General features: G+C 40.9%; 1 protein-coding gene across 1 annotated transcript; it reads left to right on the top strand.

The window, feature by feature from the left end:
- Nucleotides 1-4,412: 4,412 nt before the first annotated feature.
- Nucleotides 4,413-20,986, top strand: LOC125426348 (cytosolic phospholipase A2 epsilon-like). Its single transcript, XM_048484606.1, has 10 exons — nt 4,413-4,544; nt 7,832-7,968; nt 8,613-8,835; nt 9,109-9,223; nt 13,531-13,668; nt 15,276-15,383; nt 16,391-16,582; nt 17,695-17,753; nt 18,519-18,705; nt 20,772-20,986. Exons 2-10 carry the CDS (start codon nt 7,850-7,852, stop codon nt 20,984-20,986), a joined length of 1,356 nt encoding a protein of 451 aa, XP_048340563.1. The 5' UTR covers nt 4,413-4,544; nt 7,832-7,849.
- Nucleotides 20,987-21,669: the final 683 nt, after the last annotated feature.

The raw sequence follows: 21,669 nt of genomic DNA on the forward strand, positions 1-21,669 counted from the left end.
GGTTCGGATGCCATCATCACACCCCCATGTCCCACTACATTCCATTTCGTCAAATACAATGAGCCATCCTTGGATGTTACACTGCCAAAAAAGAAACCACGGTACAATCCTGTATGTTAACTGAGTTCAATAATCATAAAACTAATACAGTCTAACCTTTATTGTGAAACTGAACACTCCTTTTCTTAACTGGAATTACTTCTTCTCCTTAGTGTACCTGTTCTTATAAAATCAAACCAGGTGTCCCAACTGTGATGCTTAATTCACTGCCGAAGGGGGAGAGAGTGCCAATAGTGGAGGTGAGAGCTGCTATTACCTAGCTTCAATATATGTTTGCTATCTCCTAGCGGGCAAGAGACATATTTGCTTGTGTCAGACTGAGCATGCTCTGATGGTGGGAACAGAGCCTTTTTTCTGCTCCCAAGAATGTCAAGCGAGGCTTTTGTAAACTGCAAATGTATAATCCATTTACATGATGGCAGGCTGGCAAAGGCTGCATATGTTGCAATAGTACACTATGTTGAAAATATTAAATCAGTTGTAAAAGATGGACGAGCGCTTGGAGCAGAGCAGTAAGCTGCAGTACTGCAGTTAAAGCTCTGCTCACAACCTGGATTCAATCCTGGCGGAAGTCAGTTTCAGGTAGCTGACTCAAGGCTGATTCAGCTTCCATCCTTAGGGATAAAGTGTGGGTGACTGGGAAGGCAATGGCAAACCACCCCATAAACATAGTCTGCTTAGTACATGTCATGATGTGACATTACCCTGCAAGTCATTAATGACTCAGTGCTTGCACAGAGGACTACCTTTACCTTTAATAAAAGATGGAGCACAAAAGGATCATATAACTGTAAGTGTAATTCCATGTGGAGGACAGAGATGGCCAACTGTGGTGTATGACCCCAAGATAATTTTCCTGATCCCTGAAAGTCTGAAAGATCTATCTATCACTGTAATGGTTCTGTAGTGGGAAAGCTATTTTCTCCTTCTATGGGCGTTTCCTCACTTACAAAATGGTGAACGATATGCTGCGGTTTCCTTTGCTGCGGGACCTTTTGAGCATGGGCTCATGGTCCACACTGCAGCTTCCACAGCTTCTGCCCCCTTGCTCAAATGAAGGCTGCAGCTGCACAGCCTCTACGCAGGACTCCCCACAATCCGCTCAGGAGCTGTCCTGATTGGCTGCTGCGCTGCTCTGGGACAGGACTTTTTTTTAATGTTCTAAAGGACAAATCCATGTCTCCACACTTTGCCAAGGAATCCACTGTTTTGAGGACTCGACCACACTATTTGAGCACTCAAAACGACGTGGAGACATGGATTTTTAGCATTAAAAAAGAAAGAAAACCCAGACTGCGCACACACCCCGCCGCTGCCTAATTGGACGGATGGCTCTACATCATCAGCAATGGCGGGAAACTTAAACCCGGAGTCACTCCCCAGGCTTCCCCACTTCCCTGTGTGCCCCTGCGCTTGGTGCGGGGTTTTCAGAAAGGTGCTGGACCATCCAGCAGCAGAAAAGGCATGCGTTGAGGAGGGAGAGCGGCAGAATCGGGGTTGCTGCGTTGTCACTGCTGAGGAAGTGGGGAATGCAGCAGGCCCCCAGATTATTTGACAAGAGTAGCGCGCAACAAAAGGTGAGTGGAGAAACGGCCTATAACAAAAACCTCATCAAGCATGAGCAGAGGAGTGAGGGGGAACTGAGCCTGGGAAGCGCATGCACCCTGTGCCCCTACTGAGGCACTGTCCACTCCTGGCCTGCCCCAGAATGCCCCCAGAATGCCCTGCCACACCCCGTCATGCCCCCTCTGTGGCCTGGCCATGCCCCCTCCACTGCTCCACCTAGGGCATCGTGCCCCACCTGGCCCAGTTAGCACTACGCCACTTAGCATGAGTGATTAGCTTCTACTTGCTCACTGTTAATCTAATTCTTTGAGACTGACCCAAGACATCTCTTAGGAACTATGTGTATGAACTGGTTCCCAAGTAATGAAAATATACAGTACCCTAGATTTTTAAAAAATTGCTTAACACATCGTTTATTACCCATTTTGTAGACCAGAAACTGATTCTGAAGTGGAGTAACAGTTAAAGCCATATTTCCATGGCTAGATGGAAGCTTCATTCTAAAATTTTATGCTTTAGATCACAAACTTGCTAGCTATTGTTACCAACTTCAAGGTGGGTCCTGGAGTTCTCTTGAAATGACAACTGATTTCAAGACTGCAGAGAACACTTCTGCTGGAGGAAATAGCAGTTTCAGGGGATGGACTCTATGGGATACCATAGAATCTAGGAGAAACAGAAGCCCTATAGTGGCTGCTAGATGGGGAGCTCTCTCCCCAAACTCTGTTCTCCCTAAATCTCTACCTCCAATTCTCCAAGCCAAATAAGGCAACCCCAGCTATATCACAGAGGTTGTTACAGGTTATGATTTACATGGCTATTAGAGTATCCAAGAGAGCTACAGGATATATATTCTTTTTCATTTATATCTATAAAGACCTTTAGCTGTAAGTAGAGCCAGAAAAATATTTGCATTGGACTATAAGAATGGAAAATACCAAATGCTATCAGTTAGTAGCATTTTAGCTTGCTCAAGACATAGCACAGGTTATGCTGTTAAAATAGTAGAGTTGTACTGGCAATTATTCTCAAAATACTATTCTACAGATATTGTCTTATACAGACAGTATGCTATGGCCCACTATAGTGCTCTACAAGATAATTGTCTTATGTGAAAGTTTGTTCTTGTGGAGTTGTTCACCTGTAGCTAGACCAGTGTTCCTTATACTCATGGATGAGACATCATGGAGACATCCAAAAAGAAAGGTTTGTCCTCATTCTGAGAACATTACCATTAAGTATGGAGTTATTCATGATTTTTGGCTTACCACATAACAGCAGCTACTGTGTGTAGAAATATAAAGTCATCTCTGCGATATCCATGATGTATATATACATTAAGCCTCAGAAAAATTGGATGGACGAGATGGATTTTTTTCATTCCATCTTCTTGACTCCATTGTTCTCCTTGTTCTGTCACATTTTTGCCCTTATGCCTCAACTGTGCAACTAGTGAGTCATTCAGCATTAACAGTTTTGCAACTCAGCCTAAACCGGAAAGTACATCCTGTTGGGATGTAGTTCTAGATAAGTGTGTAGGATGGAGTTGTCATATATAATTCATTTCCTGGTTTCAATGTGAAGAGGAGGGTGTTTGGAAAGTTGAAGCATCCCCTTCTTGTTGGATTAATGGAAATATGTTATTTTCTGATTGCCTTGTATGATATTTACTTCTTATTCTTAGGAGAAAAAGTACAATTTGCATGTGACAGTGAATGATTGGTAAGAGCCTTGAATATTCCATCTTATCGTTGTTTTGTTAGTGACAATATCCGCTAATCTAGTCCTCCCAGAACCATAGACTCTTAGGCTCATTCCACACATGCAGAATAATGCACTTTCAAACTGCTCTCAATGCTCTTTGAAGCTGTGTGGAATGGCAAAATCCACTTGCAAAACAGTTGTGAACGTGGTTTGAAAACGCATTATTTTGCGTGTGAGGAAGGGGCCATAGAATTGAAAGGGGCCATACAGGCCATCTAGTCCAACCCCTTCCTCAATGCAGGATCAGCCTCATTTGTTTTGTAAGGCCTGATAATTTGTGGCTACAACTTTTAAATATCACATTATCATTTATCATAGGATTGGTCATTTACTTACATTTTAATTTATACACTTCCTTCTTATTCTGAAAGGCAGAAATAGATCATCACATATGATAATTTCAGAATTGTTTGGGTTTTTTTTTTTAAAAAAGGAACTAAATGATAGTTAAATTATCTGCCTGGATCACAACTTCACCTAGTTGTCTGAATGGGCATGATTGAAGCAACATCAAGGCCTAACAAAGGTCATTCTATGGTGCCTTCTGAATGTTTGCAGATAAGTCTGCAAAAAGGTAAGGAAGATGTGTGTGTGTGGAGGGGGGTTTCATATCAGAAGAGGTGGAGAAATTGTTCTTAATGATATCCTAGAACCACAGTTTGGAACTTGGCATAATGCCATGGCATGAAAATAATTATTTACGAATATTTTTGTATTTGAACCTCAGAAAAAAAAAATTTTTTTATACCAGGCCCCATTCCTATTCAGAATTGTGGAGAGCAGTAGAGATGACCATAACCCATTCAGTACCTTCAGCTGATGTGGCAGCTTAACAATGGATTTTAGAAATACTTTCTTAGTCACTATGCAGATAGTCTCATTCTTTCACCATACTGAATGTTCATACTCAGAACTATTTCCTATTAATTTCTGTACAATATAATTGTATACATCCCTGAAATAATTAAAATAAAACATAATGTGTTTGTGTATGTGTTCCCTTAAGTCATTGTTCCTGTCCAGGAGACCTAGATGTGCGCTTGGGATATGATCTGTGTCCACAGGAGCAAGATTTCTTATGTAAGCGAAAGAGACACGTCGCTCAGGCTCTGAAGCAAGTGCTTCATCTAGGTTATGATTTGAAAGATCATGAGGTATGTGACATATCAGAGTGAATTAATTTTTTTATGGTAGGAAAAAAGACATGGCATCTTTTTAAATAATTCTCTAGTTGGAAAGCTTTCTTTGAATGTACCTTTTTCTGTGTTTGAGAAAAGTAGTTCTTTAGAGCTCAGGAAGATGGCAGGAAACTTCACCACATGGTAATACCCTGATACAATAGATTCATTTGAAATATGATATTGAGGACAGTTCTACCAATACGGTGGGTTGCCAAAAAGACAAAAAAAGACAAATGATCATATTATGAGACAGCAAGAGTTGCTAGAAAGTACATGTGTGTGTCTAAAATGCTATGAGGTCGCAGTCAGTTTATGGCCACTCAGTAAGGTTTTCAAGGCAAGAGGCTAACAGAGGTGGCTTGCCATTGTCTGCCTTTACACAACAACCCTGGACTTTCTTGGTTGTCTCCCATCTAAGTAATAACTAGGGCCAACCCTGCTTAGCTTCTGATATCTGATGGAATCAGGCTAGCCTGGGCTGCCCATGGCAGAGAAAAAATTGAAGGTGGCAGGAAAAGAGGAAGACCCAACATAAGTTGAATTGACTCAATCAAGGAAGCCACAGCTCACAGTTTGAAAGATCTGGCATGGTGGTTAACAGTAGGACGTTTTGGGATCATTAATTCATAGTATTGCTATAAGTCAGAAGTGTCTTGGTAGCCTTTCACACACATACAAATACACTATAAAAGGTTGTGTAACTTCCTTCCACATGCAAGGACTGTGATCACCTTCACACAGTAGTTCTCAAACTGTGGGCTGTGATCTGAAAGTGCACTGCAATTCTTTCACTAGTGGGTCACAAGGTTGAAATGCTTGAGCTGGGATATGAGGCAATTGGCCTCATGGCAGAGAAAGGGTGAAGCTGCCACATTCCCTACAGCTTCCCCTATTCACCTGCACCCCCATTTATTCTTGGGGGCTCAGCTCATTCGTAACCACCCAAGGCGTGAGAGGTGAGAGGCATAGCAGATACCCATTGCCTTCTGCACCGTATGGTATTTTCTAATTTAGCGAAATTATTTTGAAACAAAAATTAATCCAATCTGGCAGTTTTGGTTTTGTTTCTCAACCAGCCAGAGGGGCTGGAGTATGAGGAGGATAAGAATAGGTATGATATGGATATAGTCCATCAAGAACAACTCCTGCTGAACAGCATGATCAGCATGTTTGTTCCTGTGAAGTACTGCGGCATCTCAGTGGCTTAAGGATTTTTTCCCCTTCTATACAACCATGAGTTCTGGTTGCCTGAGATGTTCTGGTTTCTGGGGCTCCATGTATGCTAGGCAATAAAAAGACTTTGGTTGTGCTAGAGGACAAAGAAAGTTGGGAGGGGGTGGAAGAAGAATAGAGCTGGAGATATAGCCTGCCTCTCCTTCATTGTTAGTCTGCCAGGCCAGTGGAGGAGGAGAAACAGGCTATGGCTCTTCCACTTCCATTGTAACAAGGTATGCTATATCCTACATCAGTGAATCCAGGTGAAGCAAATAGGCTCGCTTAGAGAATGTGAAATTTAGTCTGTGGCATAAGGAGAGCCAACACCAAAACTGAGATAACCAAAGGGCAAAATGTATTTTCATTGCTCAAGAGTGATCTGCAATGCACACCGGCCAAAACCCCAGAATTAATTGCAGTTTGGAGAAATTGGTGGGGTGCGGAAAAGTCAGGCTTTATCCATTTTGGGCTTCCCTGGTCTTAGGGCAAGGCTACCCTGGCTCAGAACCCTGAGTCTTCACATGGGTACAGTTTAGTTTGCAGTCCTCCTTGTCAAGCCTTCTTTAGTGCTCACAGGAGGTGTGCAGAGGTGGGATCCAACCAGTTCTCATCACTTCTCTAGAAATGGTTACTAATTTTTTCTGAGTGCCGAGAAGGGGTTGCTAAAGCAACCTCCCTGCCCAATAGGGACTGGAGGTGCGTGTGTGCGGCGGCGCCACTGTTTGAATCCCACCACCATCGGAACCTGTCATTAAAATTTTTGGATCCCACCACTGGAGGTGTGCCACATGCAGTCCCTCTAACCGAGAGGTCTGTAAGTCAAGGATAGGGGCAGCCCTCAAGAGGTTACTAACCAAGTGCCCTGATGGCACCAAGGACCCAGGTTTTAGGTCTGAGGGTTATCCCTTCATTTTCCAAACTGATGTCTCAGGATGCTCTCCTTCGATGTACCATTGAAGCCACATTTTCCTACGCTGCTTCCACATACCACCTCTTACTTTCAGAGGAGGGTAGGCGAACCCATCCCCCCAGCTGGATGCAAGTTGTGCCTGAGGAAGAAAAAATTCCAGCCCCCAAATGGGTGACCAGCTGAAACAGAGGGAGGATGCCTCCTCACATTTGCTTTTCCAAAGCAGAAGAGTCAGTCTGATGCAGGTCCATATAAGCCCCTTCCATGGTCCAACCTCTCTTTCTGTGCCATGCCGCAGGCATTAATGTAGATTGGTTTCCTCTTCACACCAGCCAGCAGCTAAGCTTTGCCCCCTCCTCTCCCTTCCTTGAAGGTGATGGAGCCATGAGGTTTTCTGTAGTTTTTTTTGTCCAAAAATGAATTGGGACAGGGAGGGGAATTGAAGTTTATGAAATTTTTTATTTTCCTAGCTAACATAAACTTGATTTACTGTTTTCACAACAGCATTTGTCATGTAAAATTTAGAAAGCATATACAATTGTACTTATCCAGCATATTTCTGAAATCTCAAAATATAAATATCTTCATTTTCTACAAGCCGAATTGTACACATACCCAATACTTGAGAAGGAGCTACAAGCTGCTGCACCCTATGCTACCTTAGCACAGGGATCTTCATTTTTTGCCATCTATGATGTATGGGGGGAAAGTTGATGTTTGAAAACCAGAAGTCAAAAAGGAACAAGTTACAAGGTCAATGGTCATACAAAGTTAACTCTGATTAGGATCTCACTGTGCATTTTTAAATCTTGTAACTGTTTTTTGTTTTTGTTTTGTTTTGCTATGAAGTGGCCCCTAACATGTTTTTCAGTGGCAGAAAATCCTTCTGCAAAAGAAAAAGGAAGATCAGTATTCACTGGTTCCTCCTCCCAATGCAGACTCCCTTTGAGGCGGTCCAGAGTCAGACCCCCATAGGCTTAATATTTTTGTGGGGAAAGGGTGGGGGAGGACTAGTATGCACATTGCTCCAATCACAAGGTAGTATCTATCATAAAGAACAAGATAGTATCTATCATAAAGGGAATATGGATTTATGACAATATTGTGCAATTTCTTATACTATTGTGTTATGCAGGTTCCTGTGGTAGCAGTCATGACAACAGGAGGTGGGACAAGATCATTCACAACAACATTTGGCACTTTGAGGGGTCTGCAAAAATTAAATCTCATTGACTGTGTTACATATATGTCTGGTTTGTCTGGCACATGCTGGTAAGTAGCACCCAATGTTCATTTTTAGTGAAGGATAATATTGTGGGGACATCAGTGTGCTTACTATCTCTTTAATGGTAAAGAGCACACCAGCTGTTACTTCTATGAAGTTGAAAGCGGCACATTCCTTTCAGCTGTTTGAGCTTCTCAGTGAGACATGCTTCATACTTTCCATATTTTCAAAGGTACACTCACAATACTTTAGATGTCCTAAATGGTAGCCTTGTGTGTCTCCATTCTACAAGTGTATAAACTGTTTGCACATGTGTCCTGAAAATATTATCCAGGTTTGTGTTTTTCACATGTTTACTTTGAAAGCATAGGGGCTCTTTATGAAGTTATCTTAATGGAGGAGGGAGTATAGGAACTGAGCCCATTTGCTTCACCCTCGTTCCCCGTTCACGCTACTCATACAAGATGGGCATGAGCGTATTGGTACTTCATATGAGGCAGCTGCTCCATAGGGTAGAGGTATTTTGACACTTTGTCTTTTGTACACCTGAGCCCCATTTGGGATCTGTAAGAAAACATTGTGGGGAGTGTCATGGGGGCACACATGCATCTTTTGAACTATTGAATTAAAATGACAGGACTGTGATTATGGGGTATAATGCATCTTTGTTTATATGCTTGAATATCTTCAGGGCCATGGCACAGATGTATAGAGATGCTTACTGGTCCCACAGGAATATGGATGAACTCATATGTGAAGCTAAGAAACATGTAACCAAGAGCAAGATGGGTGTTTTTTCCATTGATCGTATGAAATATTATCAGCAGCAGTTGAATAAACGGAAAGAAGAAGGATACAAAACTACTTTTATCGATCTCTGGGGACTCATGATTGAGTATTTGTTACATGATGGGGTACAGTATCAAGCATGATTCTAAAGGAACAAAAATAACTAGAAACCTTTTGTCTATTCAAGCATAAATACTACATTTATTGCAGGAACTCCATTTCTAAATAGGATAGAGTAAATTCCTAATTAGCCCTGTTTTTGCTCATATAATGTCTGTACTGGACTAATAGAACTTAGATAAGCTTATAAAATCAGTGAATTTTCCTTCTGTTAGCTTATATGTCCATTCCATAGCTTTCCCAATAACACTTTCCTTCTTTTTTTTCTTTATATCCAGAAAGATAACCACAAACTCTCAGATCAGAGAGAAGCTTTGACAGAAGGTCAGAACCCATTGCCAATCTATGTAACTCTTAATATCAAAGAAAAGTACAGCACTCAAGACTTTAAAGGTAAAGGACAGACAACAAGAAAAGAGAATACAAATATTTATCTTTTATAGCAATGAAATAAATTATGTATTAGAATCTGGTTGGAATCCACTATTCTTGCATTACAAGATTGCATTATAGGAATCATAAGGTTTCCTTCTCACAGAGCTCTGAAACCAAATGGGCTGACAGTGCACTTTTAAGGTGAGCCCCCTAGTTTTAAAAGTGACTGTGAGTTGGATCACTAACAACTAGTTTGGCCCCCACTCTTCCCAGTACCAACTAAGAAGAAATAGAAAAGGAGTGTGTGGGTGTGCATTTGATTCCATTCCATAGCCTTATTGGCATTGGGTGTGCATTCAAGAAAACTGAACCATAAAAATAGCCAAAAGAATATCAGGGCTCGTGGTTTACGAAATGGCACAGAGTGCTTAAGCTCAGACTACCTCTGGGCTATGAAGCTCAAGTTTGTGGTTCTGAAGAAGCCACATGCGTCTCCAGATGACTGAGAGAGCCAGGGAAAACCGCAAGCACTCCTGAGGCAATCTTCTCTGGTAGAGATCACAAAGCAACACTTACCATTGTGATCCAATTGATTTGAGATGCCAGAGTTTTGTGGCACTGCCATCATTTCCAGGTTGAGCCACCAACCTTCTGTGGAAGGAAACATCCAAGCTGTGCACATCTTGTTGAAGGAATAAATCAACAAAGATATCTGTAAGAGAAGCCCAAATTCCACTGTTGATAAACCCCACAAGAATTAGAAAATCTTCTTAAAAGGTATAGAATGAGGAAAGAAATGCAGATTCCAGAAAAGAGTTAAAAGGAACACTGTTTAATCTCAAATTAGAGGGTTTTAGAGTTTGATAGTTTCTTAAAGACTATTTTTAAAAAGCCAACCCTATCACCATCTAGTTGGCAGGTTGCCAGATTAAAATCAGAAAAGAAATGCTATTCAGAAAATGTCACCAAACCAGAGAGAACGTGGAGAGGTCTCTGTGTTAAAACAGTGGAGATTCAGGAAGATTGTGGATTACTGGCATCTAGTGACCACTAGACAAATTACACAATGACAGCAACAAAGAAAGGATCTGTGTCTAATGAAATTGGGGAGATTGCAAGCAATGTAAAAGCAATGTCTACCAGCATTTTTAATCTTAAACCTGAACTGGATGCTTTAAAAGAGAGTGTGGATAAAAATATTCCAGCAATGATGTCTAAACTGATAAAGAAATTTAAGGAAATAAAAATTGATCCAAAAAAATTAATTCAGTTGGAAGAGCTGAAGAAAATGAAAGAGGTGTTAAGACTAAACAAAAGGTGTAGGCTCTGTACAATTGGAACACAACACACATGATCAGCCCATTATTTAGTTGGAGTAGCAAGTTAGAGAGAAAGTTTGAGGCTGAGGAACAGGATCCATTGAGAGAGAATCTTAAAAAGAAAATTTCCTCAGCCATGACCAAGTTTTTGAAGATAAAAGAAGAGATGGAGTCAAAGATTGAAATAAAATATAGAGTCAACTCAAAAAACCTAAAGCTGAAAGGATTATGTAGAGACATTGTCAAATTCCTCTATACAACAGAAATGACTGAGCAGATCTTAGAGGTTTATAGAAAATCAGCGTTTAAGACAGACAAAAATATAATTATGAAAGAAATTCATTTAAGAGTCTTACAGAAGAGAAAAGATTATGCCTTTCTGGTGGCAATTTCAGAAAGAATCAGATCAGGTTTATGCAACTTAAATGGAGTGATTTCTCTTCCTACATTAACAGCCAACAACTACTTCAACAGCAAGTACCAGGGAATTCCTTAAGAAGAACAACAAGGTCTTTTCTTTAAAAGATCAGTCTTTCAAATAAATGTAAATGGTGTAATGAATTATCATATTAGATACCAAAGACAATAAGATGATTTTTAGACAGTAAATTTAGGTATATGGGTAGTGGACGGGAGATTAAGTGTGGGATTGGATAATCTTTTTTTTCAAGATTTTTTTTTCTGGGAACCAAGTCAGGGAGATAAGTTTTTGGATTTAAGTTTTTTTTATTTAGAAAAGACAGAAAAATTAAAGAATTTAAGCCTGTTGAGTTGATGCTAACAATTGGTATTAACAAAAAAAATAGTAAAAATATTATGGATAAAAGTAATAGTGGAAATGGGCAGGAAGCAAATTTAGCTATATGTAGTGTTTTCCTTTGTCTGGATATAGTGTAGAGTGTCTGGTTCACATATGCTTACCCTCTCTTTTTGTTGTAGTCATTTGAAACAAACAATACAAATATATAATTAGAAATACCTTACTGGTGTTTTCCAGCTATTTTTCTGGTTGAAAAAAAGGCAATCCCAATCCTTAAAAAGCCCCCCACTGGAGTTTTTTTCAGGAACATTTTAGGATCCCCAGCTACAGCTGTGGAAAGGGAAGAGATCCCTTTAAAAAGAAAAAAATGCTTTCACAAATTCATGCCAGATTCAGCAGGATGTAAAGTTTAAATGCCCTTAGCTGCATTATATTCCTACTGAGGATCTCTCTAGGGCTCTGAGTGGCACTTCTTAAAGGTAGTGGTGTCAAATTTGTAGCATAGCTGCTGGTGACTCTCCTTAAAAGAACCCCAAATTTTAATAAAGATTGAGTCGGGGGGTCATCTTTATGGGCTCCCATTTTTCCCCTGTTTGGGGTCGTATAAAATTAGACCCCTGACCAGAGGTGTAGCTGGGCCAAACTGTGCCCAGTGCACAGTCTATATTTTCTGCCCCCATGGCCACCCCACGGCCCCCTACGGCATCCCCCTTTCCTCCTTCCCACACTTACCTTAGTTCCTTTCCTTTTCCTAGAATTTTTTCAGGCTTAAAAAAAGGCCTATTCACAGTTCAGGCTTAAAAAGGCCTGATGGGAACTATATTTCCCAGGAGACCTTGTGAGCCCCAAGGTATCCTGGGAACTGTAGTTCCTCGGGCCGTTTTAAGCTGTACTATGAACAGGCCTTTTTTTTTCAGCCTGAAAATGTTCTAGGAAAAGGAAAGGAACTAAGGTAAGTGTGGGAAGGGGGGTGAATGGGGGCGCCGCAAGGAGGCGCAGTGGGGGGCGGGGGAAAGGAGGAGGAGCCTGGGAGTGATTTTCCACCCCCAGGCGTGTGCCCAGTACATGGCACACACCCTGTCCCCTTGTAGCTCCGCCACTGACCCTGACCCAATCCTTAACAAACATGGTGTTTCTTCTAAATACTGGAAAGGTGTTTTTTGGCTATTTTTGGGTTTGGCTTTCCCAAAGTCATGGAAGTGGATTCTTGGAAATATAAACTAAAAAATAAAGATATACACAAATAGTTCAATAAAGGAAAAGGGGCTTTGAATTGAATGGTTAACTTATACTGTATAGGGACGTAAATGGTTTGTATATGTTAATTTTCACTGAGGTGCTACTTTAGTTATTTTGTTTACATTTGCATTTTATAGCTTGGTTTTATGCTCCCCTTTTCCCAGTTTTATTCAGTTGTATCATGATAATAACAAAAAAGAGTTTTAAAAATCTCCTGAGCTCTCCACAAAAGCTTTGTGCACTGTTAAGTTTACCCAGCTCTTCTAGTTAGGTAATTAGTAGTAAAATGATAGTCTCAGATCAGGACTCAATTTCAAATCTCCACTCAGCTGTGAAACTCACTAGGTGATCTGAGACAAAAAAAAGTTGTATAGCCATATTGCTGCATGCAAAATTCATAAACCAGAATAAAATTCCACATTAATGGGCGACGGGGGTGGGGGGGAGGATATTGACTCAAAATATTGTATACACTTTTGACCTTCTCACCATGCTGGATGTTATGGAATTTTAGAAAGGTAGAAGGGTGAGGAACAGATTTTCCATGCCATGATTTTGAGATGTGATCTTGTAGGCATCCTCTGTAAGATGCAAATGGGCTTAACTTTGTTCCGTGTGCTAAACATACAGCATAACTTATGGAAAGCTGTGGTGAATCCGTATCTTCACAGAATAGAGGAGAACCATGTATGGTATCCTGAGCCTTCTGGAAGAAAGGTGGGAAAATGTGATAGATACTAATAGAATGATTTGTTCCTATCGCTGACAACAGCTGTTGGGAGAATCAAGCCCACTTGCCATGGTGAAATCCTGACTCTATTCTGCTGTTACTGGCAAATAGGCAGAACACTAGAATTCATAGAAAAAGGAATGCACGATCACACTCTTCTACTCTGCATGATGCACATTTTTTTGAGTTGTAGAGTTTCAGTTAAAATGTCTTTATTACTGGGGGGAAAATTCCAACAACACTTAACACTGAAATCTCTCACTGTCTCTATTTGTAGAGTGGGTGGAATTTACACCCTATGAGGTTGGCTTCCTGAAATATGGAACATTTGTGTGTCCAGAGAATTTTGGAAGTGAGTTCTTTATGGGCCGCATGATCAAGAAGCTCCCAGAGTCTCGGATAAGCTATCTCCATGGTAATGTATTGAATTATCCTATGGAACTAACTAGTAGGAATATTCCCCTCCTGCCGTATTCCTAACCTACTTTCCTGGTCTTGCATAAGGAAATACTGGCTTGACAGAGTTTGTGGGAGGAATCGAAGAAACCTTCCTATCTATTGATGAATGCTTAGATATATCAAGAGTTCTAGGTAGGCCTAGGAGATAGATCTAATTCATGCATGTTACATATATGAACCATAGTTGTGTATGAGGAATTTTATGTATAGACTTTATGATACAGTCAGGTTCAAGTAAGTACCATGGCTCCAAGCCAAAGATTTTGTACTGGAACCTGAGAACACTGATTGACCCATCAGGTGCCATTAGGTTGCCAGGTAACCTGTGGTAGCATTAAGGGGGCAGTATCCCAGGAGAAAAAAAAATAAAAAGCCTGAACTATCTACAATAAGTTTCAACCATAGAGTTCCTGGGGATTGCTAGGGCTATACTCACCACTTCTGGATAGTTCTAGGAATTTAGGAATGGATAAGCTCTGGCTATAGGAATTTAGGAATGGCAATTGCCAGAAACTTTATGGTAAGATTTGCTTTGGTATTTTGTAACGTTTGTTGATCTCTTTTAATTTGAATGTCAGTATTGTCAGAGGTTATTTTCTTCATACTGTAGTTTTAAAATTGTTTAGATGTGGCTGTTGCCAGTATTATGGATATATCATTATTATTGTTACTATGTTAGGGTTTGAACAAGTTTTAATTATATTACAAGAGATGTGACCCACAAATTTCATGGGGGAGGGAACATCTCCATTTCCCTTTCTTCCTCCTTTCTTCTTCTGCCTCTCCCCTCTCTATCAACTGATTTCTTCCTCTCTTCCAACCACATTCTTATCTCCCCTCCCTATCTAGCCCACCCAATTGCCTTTGCCTTCCCCCAAACACCTGGTTGCCCCTTTTCCTTTACCCTATTTAACCTGCGCAGACAATCATTTGGCTGGTGGCTTTTCCCTCTTGGCCAACCCCATTTTTATATCTTTGTGTGGAATCATGGGTTAATAGGCAACTCACTTTATGTGAGTGAGAGAGATGTCTACATAATGGACTGACTTTAACTTTGGAAGGACTTTAATCCTTTTATTGAATTTTTCATATTTTTGTACAAATCTGAGGATTATCCCAAGTTAGCACAAAAATATGCTTTAACCCTGGGTGGCTCCCCGTGCTGATTTTTTGATCTGCCACACAGTAGTCATCCATTGCTGTCAGCTGAATAATCACATTTTGTTTTGTATTTCCTGTGGACTTTCAGACTTGAGAGGCAGGATAGAAATTTTCCAAATAAATAAGTAATAGATATTAGGCATAGACCCTAAATCATGTCTGAAGTACTTATATATTGCAATCCTAAATAGAGTTACATCTTTTTAAATCAGTTTAAGTCAGTGGGCTTAGAAAAGTTTATCTCTGTCTAGAATTGCACCAATAGTATTGCAGTCATGGTGCATGTGAGGGTGTGGTTGAGCAAGATGCAAGGTATGCTAGTTCTTAACTGATTTGCCTTCAAAACTTTAACTGTTCTTTGTGAACGCACCCTAACCCTAATATCTCTCTCTTCTATTGCAGGAATGTGGAGTAGCATATTTTCAGTGAATCTCTTATATCTCCTGAACAAAGTTAACAATTCAGAAGAATTCTGGCACAGATGGACCCGAGACAAAATAATAGATATTGGTGACTCATTTTCTTGTTTCTGTTTCAGACCTCTGTATTTTTAACATTGGTGTTTTGTGATTACTTGGCATGTTGCTTAGCATGCAGTCTTTTTTAAGCATTGCTGTACAGGTTCAGTTACATGACCACTTTCAATATGTAAAGACCTTCTCAATAGTATATAAAAGGCAGAACCTACTGCCAGCCACAGATGCAGGCGAAACGTTAGGAACAAGATCCACCAGACCACGACCACACAGCCCGGAAAACCCACCACAACCAGCAGCACCTACTGTTTGGCAAAGCAAGTAAAGCTTCCTAAAAAGCATAGAAGCATGCCAAAGCACAGTTTGCTGTCATAATACTTTCAAATGTACAGTTCACCATGTGTCAATACAGACAAAGCTAAAAGACATAGGGAAGCCAGCCTTGTGCAAAATAATTATGCTTACCTCTTTTAGAATAGTCCTTTCCCTTTTGGTTCATCTGGGACTGCCAGAGGTGGGCCCCTCCTTGGCTACAAGTCATTTTCCCCCTCACTTGTTATTTCTGTCAGTTGTGTTCCTGTACTGCATCAGTGCATATTACAGGCATACAACCAATGGGAATAGCACGTGTAGCAAAACCGAATGAGTACTCATAAAGGAAGTATCGATATACAACAGATAAAAGGTTGCTACCCAGTTAGGGTTTCCTAATAATAACACAGCTCTATGTGTAGTAGAATCTGGACCCAAGTTCCACTTGGGATGGCAAAATTTCTAAATTGTTATGCAGATGCCTACTGGTTCTTTCCAGCACAAGTCTATAAATCTATGTATACTCAGTAATAATGAAGTCCCATTCTTCTAAGTAGATTTATCTACAAGTCAACAGGATTGATCAGTATGTGAGTGTCTTACAAGTGGTGCTGTTCTTGCAGGATGTTTATGAATCCTTACTTAGCCAGCACTAAGTTAAGGAAAAAATGGAATGTAAGTCGACATGCAGAACACCAAATCATTGTCACCTTTTTTGTTCTATTTCAGAGGAAGATCCTAATTTGCCTACAAGGCCTTATGAACTGAAGAGCCACATGTTTGTTCCTGCTGGAAATCTTTCCAGTGCATTCCGAGGGTTCTTGACAGATCGCCTTTCTGTTGCCCAAAGTCACAATTTTCTAAAGGGTTTACAGCTGCATAACGATTACTTGGAGAATGAACAGTTTCAAAGATGGAAAGGTAAAAAGGTGCATGCATTGGTTTATTGGGATCAGTGTGGATTTTGGGCGAGTGCAAGTGACTACAGAAGGAAAAGGGAGGAAGGAAGGGTCCATTCCACAATCAGAGCTTGATTCACAGTTCTCTAGATCATGCTTAATTGGGAGATCATACTTAATTGCTTTTGGGAATTGTATCACTTGACAATGGGAGATAGCCAGCAGAAGACAGCTCTTCCAAGAACTGAATATACATTCTAATATAATTTAATTTGAATTGCCACGTGATTTTTGCCTTAGTTACGCCCCTCCTCTCAGCAGTAGCCCGCAGAACTTGAAGCAGTCTAGCAGGAGGTGCACCGGGGTGCGTGGCCGCCTGCGCCTGTGTGCATTCGTTTCCCGCACAAGGACAGACGCAGTGGCTGCGTCCTTGCCACAGCCCCGCCCAGGAATGCCCCACCCCCAGAATGCCCGGCCATGCCCCACTGGTGCTATGCCAAAGCTTGAATCCCACAACCATGGGAACCTGTTACTAAAATTTTTGGATCCCATCACTGCCACAAACCCTGTGTGTGAAGTGCTCTCAGGTCACTTGACTCATGGCAACCCTATGAATCAATGTTCTTCAAAATGGCCTATTGTTAGCAGCCTTGCTCAGGTGTTACAAACTGAAGTCTGTGGCTTCCTTTATAGAGTCAGTCCCTCTCATGTTGGATCTTCCTCTTTTCCTGCTGCCTGTAACTATTTGTAACATTATTGTCTTTTCCAGTTATTCCTGTCTTCTCATAATTTTACCAAAGAGTGATAGCCTCAGTTTAGTCTTTTTGGCTTCTAAAGACAGTTCAGACTTGATTTCTTCTGTTAGTTTGTTTGTTTTGCTATTCATGATATCTGTAACATTCTCTTCCAACACCACATGTCAAAGGCCAGCTTTCTTCATTGTAATAGAGAATATTATGGCATGAATTAATATGATCTTGGCTGCCAGTGACACACCCTTACACTTACATCCAAACAAATATGCATAATATTGCAGTTTGAATGGATTGCGTAGCAATTCCACACTGTTCAGTTGAATAGGCTTGCAAATTATGCACTGGTGATGTTTTCTTACGACAAATATTTCCCTTCCAGCCACTGTGTTGGATTACTGCCCTAATCAGCTAACAGAACATGATGACTATTTGGGATTGGTAGATGCTGGATTTTTCATCAATACCAGCTGTCCTCCGCTTTTAAGAAGAGAGAGAAAAGTAGATGTAATTCTACATATGAGTTACAGTGGAGGCTCACAAATAATGGTAATGTATTCTGTACTATAGTATTGCTTTTTCAAAAAATAGGTCTTCGGTTTTGGTTTTGCTAATTATTATTCTTTAAAAATGGTAAAAATCATCTAAACTTAAGATATTTTTTATTACCCCTTGATTTCTGTGGGAAATATTTAAATCATTTCTGGATGCATAGCTGTATTAGTCTTTTACAGCCAAATCAACTATCTTTTCTTGGTATCAGCTTTCAAGAGTTCACTTCAAGTGATGTATCTTTGAAGGGAGATGCCAGAGATCAAAACCTGGGATATTCTATATGCAAAGCAGATGCTTGATCACTGAGCCACATCTCCATCCTGGCTTTATGTAATTCAGCTTAAAAAACATTTTATCCCATGTAAAATCATGCATTTTCAAGTTCATTCGGAACTGTTCATTTAGGTGACTACATTAAAAATTACTTCTCATTTATCGTCAGTTAATTATTAGGTTTTTCATTCTGGTTGCACTGAGTCCCACTTGTAATGTCACCTGCTCCCTGGGTCTCTTAACCACAACCTTTCCCATAGGCTTGGTAGTTCAATTTGATTAGTATGTTAAGGCAATATAGTATCAGTTGATGAGCTTCAAAATGGTTTACTCTTAATTCTCACTGATTCGTTAATTTGAACTACCCTGTTAATGCAGCCTCTGGAAGAAGCTTGCAAGTTTTACTCAGAGCAAGGTATTCCATTTCCAAATGTTGTCCTTACTGAAGAGGATAAGAAAAACCCAAAGGAATGTTACTACTTCAATCAAACAGGATCTCCTGAGTGTCCACAGGTGCTTTTCTTCCCATTAGTGAATGATACCTTTCAACATTACAGAGCGCCCGGTAAGTAATCCGCATTAGTCAAGCAGTTAACTACAGCCTTCCTGAAACCTGCCTATTTTTTCCATTTTACACCTATTTTTCATTCTACTGTTGCTGAAGGAATCAAGATGACTCTGTTTACACTAATGTATGAAATGTAGATGTCTGTCTTAACCAAAGCTGACCCCCTGCCCCCATCCACAAGTGGGATTCTTAATCACGATTCAGTCCAACTTTAGAATCCCGATATCTAGTAGGAGGGGAAATCTAGTTCTGATGAAGCCCAGCACCCCCAAATGTATGTCATGGAAAACCACAGCTGGCTTTAAACCAGAATGCCTTTATCATTCTTGCATGAGACTGGAGAAAGGTGAAGAAAGAAGCTCGGTATTCATGTGAGTTGGGCCAGATGTATTCACATCCAGAATTACTGTTGTCTTGATGTGGCATTTGGATACAGCCTGTGTATCTTATTCATGTCTTAATTTGACCGAAATCTGGTTGTGCCTGTGGGTAAAACAAAACCTTCCACAGGAAAGGAGAGATTTACTCAGATGACCCTTTCAGGAGCTCATTTCTCCAGCTGTACCCCAAACATGCCCTTGCACAAATAGGATTTACCATCCAATGCCACCAGAAGGCAGTCAAGACTCACAGTCAGACTCGTTCTACCAAATCCAAAATCTCTTCTTCTATTCCAGTGATGGCGAACCTTTTCGAGACCGAGTGCCCAAATTGCAACCCAAAACCCACTTATTTATCGCAAAGTGCCAACATGGCAATTTAGCCTGAATACTTAGGTTTTAGTTTAGAAAAAACGGTTGGCTCTGAGGTGTGCGTTACTCGGAAGAAAGCTTGGTGGTAGTTGGTGGCTTTGCTTTGAAGCAACCGTGCAACTCTTCCAACGGGTGAATCATGACCCTAGGAGGGTTTACTCAGAAGCAAGCCCCATTGCCAGCAGCCAAGCTTACTCCCAGGTAAAGGATCGCACTTTAGTTCTTTGCATGAAAATCAGTGGGGTTTAACAGCGCTTAACAGGGTTACCTACATTGCTTTCCCAAAACTAGGTCTTAGGTTTAATGCTAATAATCGAGCTCAGCAGCCCAGGCCAACCTAGATGAGTGGGGGGGGCACTCTGTTTGCGTGTGCCCACAGAGAGGGCTCTGAGTGCCACCTCTGGCACCCGTGCCATAGGTTCGCCACCACTGTCCTATTCCAAGTCCAGTCTGGAAACAGGGAAACCTTAGAAATGATACACCTGAGATATTAAGGAGACTCTTCTTGTTTCTCCTTTGAACTTAGGTAAGTTTGATCCATGTTTAAAGTTCAAGTTTTGTTAGCTGCTCTGATCCTGGTCATTGGGTCAGGAAGAGCAGGGTACTAAATCCAATAAATAGACAAACTGATAGGCAGGAATTTCTTAATGGTACCATATTTGCTATTTAGGCTCTGTTTTGTATCAATTTCATTTTCCTTCTCTATCTTGCTAGCCACCTCTCTTCAGATCATATGCCTCTATTTCTTTCCATTTCTTTCCATAAAAGTCTCCAGCTTTTCTAAAAAGGGGATAGCTTCTCCCCCTCCCGCTGGAAATTCATGAGGTTAGAAAAGGGAAAGACACTGAATAATTGTGGAGTCCCCATTGCTTATGTGCTCTCAGACCATCTGTTATTCTGGACTGCATTGGTTATCATAGGAATGGCTAGCATCTGCCCTTGGAATTTAGGAAGCAAAAGCACACTGGCTCTTCCTTTGACAAGACTCCCTGGAAAAACACTTTGTCAGCACACAAAAGGTTAACATGGCCGAGACAAAGGAGGGTGAGCTCTTTTAAAGCCTTGCTTCGCCCCTCCTTTCCTCCAGTGACGCTAGCCCTCGCCAGGCATGGCTCTCCTTCCCCTTCCGCCCTCGCTTGGGTGGCATCTGCTGGTTTTGCCTTCCCCCCACTCAGAGCAGCAACTGCAGCCCGGGTTAATTCCCAGCCGTCTTTCTATGAACTTCACTATTAGAAAAATAATCATATATGTCTAAATATAAAAACAAGGCAAATATAAAAACAAAAAGAAACTTCTGTCTCTTTGTCCTAGGTGAAAAGCGGAATGATGATGAAATGCATGCAGGAAACACTGATGTATCCAGTACCAGCAGCCCATATGGTACTCACCTCCTCACATACAGTGAAGAGGATTTTGACAAACTTGTGAACCTGAGTGAATACAACATTATGAATAACCAGCACATTATTCTGCAGGCTTTACATGATGCTGTGGCACGGAAAAGGCAGTGTTACCACAGATATTGATCCCCTTCCTATGTATTAATAGGTGAAATGGCGGCGGGGGGGGGGGTGTATTTAACTCCCAGAACATATGAAGCAAGTAGTGTATAGAGATTATTCTATTGGTTGGTTTTAATAGTTTAAAGGCACCAGTAGTAACAGTATTCTCCTTTTAAAAGTTGTTTGCTTCACCTATTGAAAAAGGGCCTTATCTCATATTTTAGGAGTGAGGAGAGAATCTTAATGGATATGAGAGGCCAAATTCATCACGAGAGGCTATGCCTCAGTATATTCAAAATTAAAGCTGCAGTCCTGTGTGTATTTACACAAGACTAAGCTACATTGAACAGGGAGAGCCTATTTCTGAGTAAACATGCATGAGATAAATGAGATGATGCTGCACATCGCAAAAAAAGAAATTTTAACAGCATTTGTCATAGTAACATTTTATAGCTCCCAATTACTACAAGAGATATTAGCCTAAGGCAGGTTGTCATGCAGTCTAACTGTGTGTGTATGTAAAGGGTCATCAAGTCACAGCGTCTTATGGTGACCCCAAAGGCAAGAGATGCTCAAAAGTGGTTTGCTTTGCCTGCCTCCATTTGCCTGCCTTTGCACGCCACTGGTATTGCTTGGAGGTCTCCAATCCAAATACTTGCCAGGAGCATGGCTGAGTTATATGAGTGGCCCAATATCATCCAGCAAGT

The sequence above is a fragment of the Sphaerodactylus townsendi genome, linkage group LG02 (assembly GCF_021028975.2).
Source record: "Sphaerodactylus townsendi isolate TG3544 linkage group LG02, MPM_Stown_v2.3, whole genome shotgun sequence".
In the NCBI taxonomy this organism is placed as follows: Eukaryota; Metazoa; Chordata; class Lepidosauria; order Squamata; family Sphaerodactylidae; genus Sphaerodactylus; species Sphaerodactylus townsendi.

Excerpts from the sequence above, each read along its gene's own strand:
- LOC125426348 (XM_048484606.1), top strand. The coding sequence starts at position 7,850 with ATGACAACAGGAGGTGGGACAAGATCATTCACAACAACATTTGGCACT. Across the intron at positions 8,836-9,108 it reads AGTATTTGTTACATGATGGG|AAAGATAACCACAAACTCTC; the intron begins GTACAGTATCAA and ends CTTTATATCCAG. Across the intron at positions 17,754-18,518 it reads ATGATGACTATTTGGGATTG|CCTCTGGAAGAAGCTTGCAA; the intron begins GTAGATGCTGGA and ends CTGTTAATGCAG.